The sequence below is a fragment of the Malurus melanocephalus genome, unplaced genomic scaffold (genome assembly GCF_030028575.1).
Source record: "Malurus melanocephalus ecotype Western Australia unplaced genomic scaffold, MMel_1.1 scaffold_69, whole genome shotgun sequence".
Lineage (NCBI taxonomy): Eukaryota > Metazoa > Chordata > Aves > Passeriformes > Maluridae > Malurus > Malurus melanocephalus.
This window is the reverse complement of record NW_026623301.1, coordinates 137,478-148,504: the sequence shown is the minus strand read 5'-3', so window position 1 is coordinate 148,504 and position 11,027 is coordinate 137,478. Positions and strand designations below refer to the sequence as shown.

The window sequence follows — 11,027 nt, the reverse complement described above, 5'->3', positions numbered from 1 at the left end:
CAGAAAAGAAACCAGTTCATGTTTCAGAGTTTGGCTGTTTTGGTGAGACAAATGACACCCTGGAACTGCAAATACAAGCAAGTGTTCATTAAAGCAGTGAAAGGTAAGCCCAAATGCAAGGAAAAAATATATCTGCAAGAACTATGATGCTATTTTACTGCCRAGACATAATAATAATAAACATTTTAAAAGGTTAAACCCTAGTTTATAAATAATAAGATCAAGTTTCAAACACACATTGCCAAACAGCTGTTTGATGCTTTTTTTCMTTCACAGTAAGGTTCCTCCATGTGTTCAAGAGCATGAAGCAAAGGCTCTCCTTACCTGCACACACTGAGGTTTTAACTGGAGGCACTGGAAAGGCAGGTGAGCTTTCACAGCTAATTTACAGGGGTCTCAGTGACCAAGGTGGACCAGGGACATCCATCTGGGTCCTGCTACTGTAGATTAATACCACAGTTTCAAAAGAGCACCTTGTGACAAGCTTAAAGAATCCAAACTTAGGGATAAAGACAACAAAATACAGGCTCTCACCCACAGCAATATTTTCTGGTCATGCAAAGACAGATACCTACCCCAGCAGGTTGACTGCCATCACATGGCAGGCACTTTCTGCAGTTATTTTCAGCCAAATTGTCCAATACTAGTTTTGCAGTCTTGCCCTGGATTGAAGCTGACTTTGCTGGGTCACAGGGAGATGYCAAATATAGAGGTGGAATTCAAGACTTTTAGCTTCAGGACTAGAAAGCAGCTTCAGTACTTAATGAGAAAAATTAATCACATAGAGCAAAGGAGTTAGGGGGTTAATGTTAGTGCTGTGTCTAGTGCTGGGAGGCTGCTGCTTGGCCAGGTACACGGATTTAATTCTGATGGCTAGACTGATGCTGTCCCTCCCAGCAGCTTCCAGAATCCCATTTGCACAGATCATGCCCAGCTCTGTGATGCATATTAAATACACTGCTGTAGCAAATGTGGTGGCTTCCTGCAAACATCACCTCCTCAGAGAGTTGTTGAGGGGAAGAGGCAAGAGAATCAGCGGAATTTCGTGGCTCTGGCTTAGGTACTCTGGTGGGGCATAGCAAATTCTCAGAGGCTGCCTTAAGTTAAAGGGTTTAAGCCTGACATTAAAAGAAGTTATACAGTTCAAGTACGTTGTTGCAAGGCTTTCAGTGAGTAAGCAGAAGCTTCTTGTAAAAATACTGCTCAATTCAGCCTAAGCTAAACAGAGCACATAAACTACAGGGAAACCCTGTAATATTTTATTGGTATTTTTTGGGAGCCAAACACTGACAAAATAAAAGGAGACAATTTTCAGGTGAGGACAGACTTCAGAAAGTTTGGAAGTTTAGYCTGTGTTTGTCGTGAATGTTTGATATTTGATAGTCTTATGTTACAGCCCAGATGTTGCACACTTACGGTATGCCCCTAAACCATACAAAGCCTGTATATTATTTTTATTTTCAGTGTAAGTACCTGTGAGAGAACTTTCAGGATTTACCCATGACCATGTGTGAAACAATTTAACACAAAAGCCAGTAAGCCAGAGTTGAGCCTAATTTCAGAGGCACAGCCTATAGAATTTTTCTGCTGAAATTCTATCTACACAAGGACAGCTGACAAACACCTTCCTTACAGAGTCTGTGCACCCTTCAGATAAAGGGCTGTCTCTCATAGATTAATCAAGTCATTGGAAGAAGCTCTTCCAGCTTGCCTGGGAAACACWTGCTGTGTTAACCAGGGGATACCTYAACAAACAACACTCTTCACCTTGGACTTGTGAAACACAAACACTTTAAACATTTTGGAAGAAGCCAAAATGGAAAAAAAACCATCCCTAAACTAATTTATCAGCTTTTCTAGCTTAGACTGATACTCTCCCATGCATTCATGCATACATATGTACATACACACATGTGCACACATACATTCACCAAAGGTTAAGCAATATACTGATTTTTAGAGATTGTGACAATTCAGGTTCACTACTTAACACASATCAGGCAGAGATCTGACTTAGATGMAAATGGCACTAAACCATTCTTCTTYGTACATGGCAGTTCAGCCCAGCAGTGAGAATCAGCCCCACAGATAAACTATCAAGGGATCAATTCAGATGGTTTCCAGCTCAGCCACAGCAGGCATTACCATACTCCTGTTTTCAGAGAGCTCAGCCAATAGCTGACGTCTCTTCAGACCCCTCTGAGGCAAACCAGCTTTGTAGCTGGTGATCTTGAGATACAAATAGCCCCAAAAGAGACAAGGCTGAGTGATGACAATGACAACGAAGAACAGACCTTTTCATTGTATTKTTTCACAAATACTTATTTCTTTGAAAATGTTAATTTCTTGAGGACATGCAGACCATTACAACAAATAATTATAGAAAAATAAAAATACCAGGCAAGCTGTTACACCTTTATTAGGAGTAGAGAAAGGAAATACCTAATTACCTGGGATATAGCACAYGAGCAGGAATTCGAAACTTCACAGTACTGCTGGCATCTGTCATTTTCAACACCGTTATCTCAAATGTTGTTCAAAACAAAAATACAGTGTTGCTGTTTATTTGCTAAAGGCCCCAGCTCCTACTGATAAGCAGCAATTAATCTTCCAGTGTACTTTTCAAACTATTAAGTACAGATTAAATTTTGTAACAGTTTATCTTGCTGTCCCACTTGCTACCTGTCTGTGATCCCCAACCCTCTCTGTGCCAACTAAGGCAGCTGCCACTTGGGAAAACCTAGTTTTTATTCAGTTTACTACAATGTTTTGATTTGCAATGCAGGAAAGCCAGCAGCATGTAGCTGCTCAGTTCTTGATCATCCAGCAGTAGCTCTGCATCAGTTCTGGATTTCTCTGTCAAAAACCGTTTTTCATCCTAGGGCACGCTTGTATGTGTAAAGGAAAAAAAAGATGTAAAGAGTGAGGGAGAGCTAAGGGGAAAACCAGAATCGCCTCCMTCTTACACTCCTGGAGGAGAGTGAGACAGGTATACTAAAGTAATGTTTTTCTGTACTTTCTTATGCAAGTTTTGRAAAGAGGAAGTTACAGGAGAGAGAGAAGGGAAGATGCCCGTGGCTCTAAATTTAACAAGGAAACTCTGGAGGGACTGCACCAARAGATCCCTGGATAAAACACAGATGTCATCCATGCAATCACATTGCACTTATTATGGAGGCTGATGTAGATTCCAGAGGGTTTCTGGAAGGAGGACGTGTTAGATCAGTAACACTGGGTGAGACCAGCTAGGACAGCAACACAATGAATGGGGTGGTTTTCTCTTGAGGGGATGTGTGTGGGGTATGTGTTTGTGGGTGTTTATAAATTGWATTGCAGAGTCTTTCATATCATAGAGCATCTGATGAGCTTTTGACTCTCAATAAAACAAAGCCAACCCTCTAAAACGAGTTAAAAACTGTGGCACARAAGTTGTAAGTCCACTCAGAGGAAATGGGTACGGATCAGAAGAAAGGAAAAGTGTCTGCATAGGAAGAAGGGGAAAGCCAGAAACTCTSTCTCACAATCATTTCTCTACAACTGGGTTACAGCAAGGAACTTGAAAAGCCAAGACTCAGAAAAGAGAGTGACTCAAAAGCAGGGAARCACAGACAGTGCTAAAGATGTTAACAAAATACGTTCCAAAGAGCAATGAAATGTGAAATGTTACTCTTTTACTTTCCTGGCAGACAGTCTATGCTAGGGAACAACTGCATGGAATGAGCAGAGAGGCAACTTTCTGCAGTTGTGTGCAGGCTGCTTGTCTGGCTGCGAAGCACCTCTTCCCCAAGCACRAGAGTCTGGCTTCTCCAGAAGTCAGTGCCACGGGCAGATGGAGACCTATGGGATCAAAGCAACTAAGTTYCTCCTGGAAATACTGCACAGACACAACCCACATAGAGTGTCTAGCACATACCATGCCCTTATTTGTCCTGTAAATTACAACMATCAATGTATACAATGTGCGTTTATCTGAAATGATGGAGAATCACTCACCTACGTCTCCCAAAGGAATGGTCCCACCATGGATACCCCATACTCACCTTCCAGTGTCTCAGAGCGTTTCAAAGTGCAATTTGATGGCAAACTCAATTGCTTCCTTCAGTTCAAATCTGTCTTGTCACAGACACAGTAGCATCATCCCATTTGTTCCTTGGTGAAATCATGAAATGCAGATATTTATGCCTTAAGATTTTCTGAAAAACTGACATTTTACCAGTCATAAATTAGAAAGACAGCTATGCCTTTGCAAACTCAGAAAAACTACACCCAGCAAAACTGGATGTATTCTGTAATAACTTATTGCAATCCCACACATGCAGATCAAGATTGTCTATTGAAATGCCAGGCATAAGTTATTCATTAACTAAAACCATTCTGTAATTTTATTGATATATTTTGTGGAGTTCACATATTTTTGTACAGCAAACATAACACTGTAGGCCACAAGAAGCTGCAGCACTATTGTTTAATAGCAGCAAGGTATATTTTATAATCAGGGTATGTGGACAATAAATAGTCTGTTTCTTTGGATGTGAATGTTTAAAATGAAGTTCTGCTGCAGCTTCATAATGTGATTGCTATTTTACAGAGCTTATACACAAAAATATATATGCAATCTTTTTGTCTATATTTTATACAAATACAACAGTAGTTTGTGAATACATTTTAAAGTACATATACATGATAAGCAACTCAATTTCCCATATCACAGGATAGCAAATTTTAAATGCAAGAAACATATACAAATTCAGTCTGGAATGCAGGGTTTTCTGTGTTCTTTTTTTTTTCTCTATTTTTTTGACTCAAAACTTTTATCATTAAAAACATTTTAGCATACAAGTCCAAACAAATTTTCCACTAGCTAAAAATATAATTTCAGCAATCTGAGTCAGGTTTGGGTATATGATCATTCCCCAATATACTCTTCCCAGTTTTTGTCTAAGGCTTTYAGTAATATATAGCATGTTCTTCACTCCACACCATATAAAAAGCCCACATTTAACATTAACTAGCAGTCACCTACTTTTGTGAACAAGAGCTGGGCTTGTCAGCGTTTAAATTTGCATGTCCAAAATTTTACTTTTGCAAGTGCATATGAATACATTGTGGTGTTGCACAAAGTTCATTAATGACAAATTAAGTCACAGTATAAAAATATATCATACAACTATAGGTCTAGTATAGTCCTTTTTTTCTATGGGTAAAAATACATCTGAATGAGACAGGGAGGTTTGTAGCACCATGAGAGGAGTTGTATCCCAAGTTACATTAGCAGCATGATCCAATATAACAATATTGCAGGAGTGTTTCTGAGGAGATAAACATTCACTCTGGTTCAACTGTACCACTGAAGCTTATACTGAAAAGTGTTTACATATGATTAGCAATAGTTCTGTGTCACTTCCAGGGCTAGATAACTGTTATCAAAAGACACTGCCTTCCAACAAAAGTAAGACACCCTTATTGCATAAAAGCTTTGGGACTACCCAAACACGTTTTGAACTACTGTGGCATTATTTGTAAGTYGAGCATGATGCTAAGTAAGCTATGGTTTAAACTGTACACTGGGGGGAAGCAGGACGGGCAGCTGAGCCTATAATGGATTACAACATACCAGATAAGTACATATAGTTTAGAGGCTTATCTATGGGCTGAGAAAATACAGGAGAAGCTGCTAAACCAGTGTATGAGACAGACATAACAAAGGATGCAGGATCCCCTCAACATTTATGGATGCAGGATCAGGCCCTAAGTTAACTTCAGACAGCAGCATAGCAATGATAGGATATGATAAAAAAAAATCTGTATCAAATACTGCATGTTAAATATTTTTTGACAAAGTTTACCATCAAGAACTCCAGAGGACACAGTTTGCAAACAGTGAGGACAGACTCCTAATTGTTTTTGACTGGTATTCCAAATGGCAGTAGAAGACAGTGTAGTTTGAAACATGTAAACCTAGTAAAAACCATTGTAAAACCCTTAAGAAAGACACGCTGGTTCTGTGCAATATAGCAAATTGATAAGAAAACACTGTAAAAATGTACCTGTTTAAAATTACATTGTCTACCATTTTGTACACAAAGCATTATACCAAAGGCCTACATATATGTAATCTAATGGCACTTGAAACAAATTATAATAAAAGGTTTTATAATAAAAAGCATAACCTGTAAGAAATTTTCTTAAAAGGTTTAGGTTTTCTTTTTGAAAGTGCTATATCTTGTAATATGTGTAACATAGAGGTTGACCAAGCTTTATTTTAAAAAATATTGGCCTATAATACAAGTTTAGCTCACTAGGCAAATGATCCTGAAAATATGTACTCTTAACATTCATTATTAGCTTAATAAAGCAATCAGCTCTGGCTCATGTTTCAGTCAGTATATGGTTTTTAAAAACCGCTACTGCCAAATTAACAATAAATCACTCTATTCCACAATTTACTACTAAATAAAGCACAAGCAACAAGTACACAAAAATATATATATTTAAAAAAAAACCCAACAACAAAACAACCTTACTAGAAGTTTAGAAGTTGCACAAAGAGTGGTGCATGATCAGCCAGCCCTCCCCCCTCCCGCCAAGAATCCATGGGAAATCAAGAAAACGGGGTTTAAAAACTGATGGTTTAGTAGTGGCCAATGTTGACTCTGCCTAAGTGATGCTAAAAAGCACTCTGSTGGTGCTGGTATTGCTTAAAGGGTCAGTCTGCTTTCATGTTACCCTACATCCTAGTTCAGCTGCAAACACGMTGGGTGCAGCCACTCACTGAAATCCTGACTGAATGAGGTTCAATATCTTGTCTGAGGTCTCTATTTCTCAAGTGAAATGTAYATCTAACTCCAAGTGAAATGTCAATCCCTTTTCAGGAAGCTAAGGCACGAACAAGGTAAGTAAGGGTTCTGGCTACGCACTAAGAAACGGGTGTTGGCAAAGTGTCTGTGGGTTTTGTTTTTGATGAAGTCTTTCAGCAGCTGAGATTGATAAACAGTGGCTATGGACTGGGAATTTGTGTGCCAGAGGCTGCCCAGGGAGGGCTGTGCTGCCCGGCCACGCTGCTGYGCCAGCTGCCGGATGCCAAGCACTCGCAGCGTTCCTCTGCTGCAGGGAGAGTTGCAGATGCTTGGCTCCACACAGGACATAACCCACTGGAGGAATTAAGTCCATTTATCTTCATCTCAGATTCCTTAGAAGGATTGAGAATAAACCCAAATTTTCTTAGATGCATTATGGTTGTTCATTTAAACTAGAGTTACATTCGGTTGCATTCAGCTTGTGCTCTGTTCATCTGTGTTTTTCTTTCCTTTAGGAAGGTGAAGGGAAAAAAAGCAATATTGAACAAATCATTCAACTAAAGATGTAAGTAAGTGAGCAATCTGTTTCACAGAAACCAGAGGAAGCAGTCATGAAGCAGAGCTAAACGCCCACTTTGAGATAACGTGCTCCTAAACCCAAAATCTAGGAGTAGTTTGCAGAATTTCAAAAGGTAATTTCCTTATTAATACATCCTTATTTTAATGCCTTTGGAACACAAACATATTTATAAAAATGTTATCTTATCTTTCAGTAATAAAATTTAAATACACATATGTATAAAATAGTAAAACTACACCTGCATATTGCTCCTAGAATTATCAAAAACCAGTAGGAGCTACTGATAAAACATCCGGAGCATGAGCTCCTTAAATGGGAGCAACTTTTGTTTCTGTGAAGTATATTTAATTTAACCACTTAAAACCTTGTAYGAATCCTCATTATTGTTTGAGAGATACTAATGTACTTGATTTCTATTTTTTAATTCCTTGTACAAAAATGACAAGGAAAATAATGTTATGGTTGAATTACAGCAAATCTAGTTTGCTTTTATGCATCACAGGGTTGGTTGTTTTTTTCGGGTTTTTTTTCCTCTTTTGGTTATTAGGGGTTGGGGAATAGAATACATTGCATTAGGTAAAAGTGGTGTAAGCAATATGCTTTTACTTCACTCCTAAGAGTCCTGTCTTTAAATCTTGGCAATGGGCAAAAAGTCCCTAACCAAGTACCCAGGTGTAGAAAGTGTGATTAACATCTAACTTGTTGCTTAGGAGGACATAACACACCATGTAACACAACTGAAAAGATMATTCCAATAAAAACAAAACGAAAGAAAAGAAAACAAACTGGTAGTTGCAAATTTACATTCACTTTCTGACTGCACACTAGTTTCGAACTGAAAATAGATACACACTTTCTGGCTGGACTTGATCCACCCTTTGGCGGTGGCAACRGGGAGAAGACTGATGCCTACAAACATGAATACACTACTGGAAGGTTCCTATGCAGTACTCTTTCTATGCTACTAAAGAGAAAAAAAACAGCAAGTTAAGAATTAAAACAAAAACTGCGACAAAACATTCTGCATTACTACATTACAACACTTTTCTATTTCAAGATCAGCCATTAATTTTGCCTGTTTCCCTATACCAGAGTCTCGAAAGCACAACAACACAGTTCCAAATTCAACTTGAAACRTTTGTCATTTAGGCAAGCAGAGATTCTCTGATGAAATTTTGTTCAGCCATAATTTTAGAGAATTAAACTGAATTTTTTTTCTTCTGTTATTCGTAACAGGCCAYCAAAATTTAAGCCAGAAAATGGCAAAACAAAATTCATAACAACTTTTATAATGACTTCAATACAAGTCAAAATGCTATATATTTGTACATGTGTATATATGGACGTCTATATATACACACACAAGCTTTCAGAAAAATCTGAATTCTGTATTTCTTTAAAAAATTTAGATTTGTCATTATAGAACAGGTCGGACGTGTCACCATTTGGGAAGAGGATTTGTTTGGAAATGGACTGGAGAATCTTTTTCCAAWATCTTTAGGAATTTTTGTGATACATATTTTAAATGGATTATTTGCAAATAGTAAAATATATTAAAAGGTAAAAGTGGCAATTCTAGCACTGACATCAATAAAACAGAATAGGTGGTATGGTTGAAAAAGTTTTAAAAATGGGATGAGTGTTGAGAGTCTGCTTGGGATGACTTTCTACTGAACATTCTGAATGTGTAAATTGGCAGTGAAAATGAAAACAATACAATGAGACTGTTTAAAAAAAACAAACCAAAGTAAACACAGCTGAGAATAAACACTTTCAAAACATTTAAAAAAAGTTAATTTAAATTTCTTACTGGCTTCATGAGATTGGTACTGTACAAAAGCAGAGAATTTATAATGTCTTATAGTAGGCACTAAGTTAAAAATGGTCACCTAAGGCATTTCTACAAATAGACAGTAACAAGCCAGCTTTGTACATCCTATTGGAAAGCTTGATGAAATCGTGGTAGGGTGGTGGTTGTGCTTAGACTGCTTGTGAAAGCTGCTGACAAYGAGTGCAGAGACCCAAGACCTATACTATTGCTAGGATCTTGTGGATCCTGGGTTTGTGGGGGAAGTTGAGTCATAGAAGAATGTGCCTCCTCTTGCGTGTAACTCATTCCGAGGTTTCCCACTGAAACAGAAGGGTTATAGGGAGGGCCATTTACAGGTATGAAGTTGAACAGCTGAGAAAAGTCCAATGATGGGGCGTTTAGAGGTTCGCTAATAGGAACGGAGCCCTTGGAAAGGGAAACTTCCCCAGACCCATCATCTAGTGGCCCTACTTGAGGATCCAGCCCTAGTTTTGAYGAAGATGCTTGAGAATCCTGGGATGAAGAAGGCATACCACTTTGCAACTCCATTAAGTAACTTTCAATTTCCCCTTTCAATGGCTGTTCTTTTTCAGGCATAGAAATTGCGTATGAGGTAGTACCGAGCGGATATTTCAACGATAGCTGGTGAGAAGGGTGGACAGACTCCATATCTATTGGACAAGGCATTCCCAATGGTAACGATGTGGCAACCATTTGGTGTGCAGACGCAGAACTCTGCATGGACTGAATCTGAGTGTTGTAGAGATTTAATTGCAAAGTGTTTGTAAATGGCTTTGATGTCAGTTCACTGGAAGGTAAAGACATCACTGGAAGCAGCTCATCCTTAATAGGCACAGAAACATTGCAGGTAAAGGGATCTAGAAGGTCCATTGGCTCTGTTTTGACCTTCAAAAGTTCTTGGTTGTGACTTTTCTTCATGTGGCGCGTGAGGTGATCCTTCCGCCCAAATCTCTGTGCACAGTACTGACAGAGGAAGTCCTTTCTTCCAGTGTGCACTACCATGTGTCTGCGGACATCCTTTCGGGTGTAGAACCGACGATCACAGTGTTCACACTGGTGCTTTTTCTCCTTCACTCCACCCGACGACTTGCCTGCATGAGTTTTTAGGTGCTCCAGCAGCACTCCTGTGCTTTCAAAAGTCTGCAAACATACCTTACAGGTGAGGTCACCACTTGTTGCAGCATGCAAAGCCAGGTGACGTTTGAACCCRAGCTTGGTATTGTAGTTCTTTCCACATTCTTCACACTTAAAGGCCTCTTTGTTGGGATTGTGTGTATGTAGGTGATTCTTTAGGTGATCTTTTCGGTGAAACATTTTCTCACAATAATTACACTTGTGGGTTTTCTCAGGAGAATGAGTAGCCATATGCCTTTAAACACAGATATATTCTGTAAGTAATTATTTTGATCAAAAAACACACGTGCTCATTTTTTAATGGCAGCTAAATACTACACTAAGGGCTGCTTTGCAACAGAACCTTTTAACTGAAAGCATGACACTACAAAGACAGTTTGACAAATTTAAATATAGCAAAACGCGAGCCATTTCTCTTAAATTGACACTTTAGTTTTGGTGGGTTTTAGCTACTGTAACAGGGGTATATGGGCAAGTATGAAAGTACTCGTGTAAAAGTCCATAGCCAAAGAACTTTCAGTCCATACTCTTTTTCTTGTGACAATTCCTTATACAAATGAAAATTCTACGCTCATTAAAAACAAAACAAAACGAAACAAAAACAAACAAACAGAAAACAAAAAGCAGAAAACAAATTAAGAAACAAAATCAAAGACATTAGCTTGCAAACTTAGGTAATTTAGAA

The 11,027-nt window shown here is 38.6% G+C and overlaps 1 protein-coding gene across 2 annotated transcripts in view; it reads right to left on the bottom strand.

Moving 5' to 3' along the window:
- Positions 1-2,029: 2,029 nt before the first annotated feature.
- The window catches only part of PLAG1 (PLAG1 zinc finger), a 54,351-nt gene continuing 45,353 nt past the window's right edge, over positions 2,030-11,027 (bottom strand). For both annotated transcript variants that reach the window (XM_057366605.1, XM_057366606.1), the window contains one exon: positions 2,030-10,577. In XM_057366605.1, coding sequence (XP_057222588.1) covers positions 9,314-10,577 — 1,264 coding nt within the window. In that variant the 3' untranslated portion in view covers positions 2,030-9,313. The remainder of the gene's footprint in view (positions 10,578-11,027) is intronic.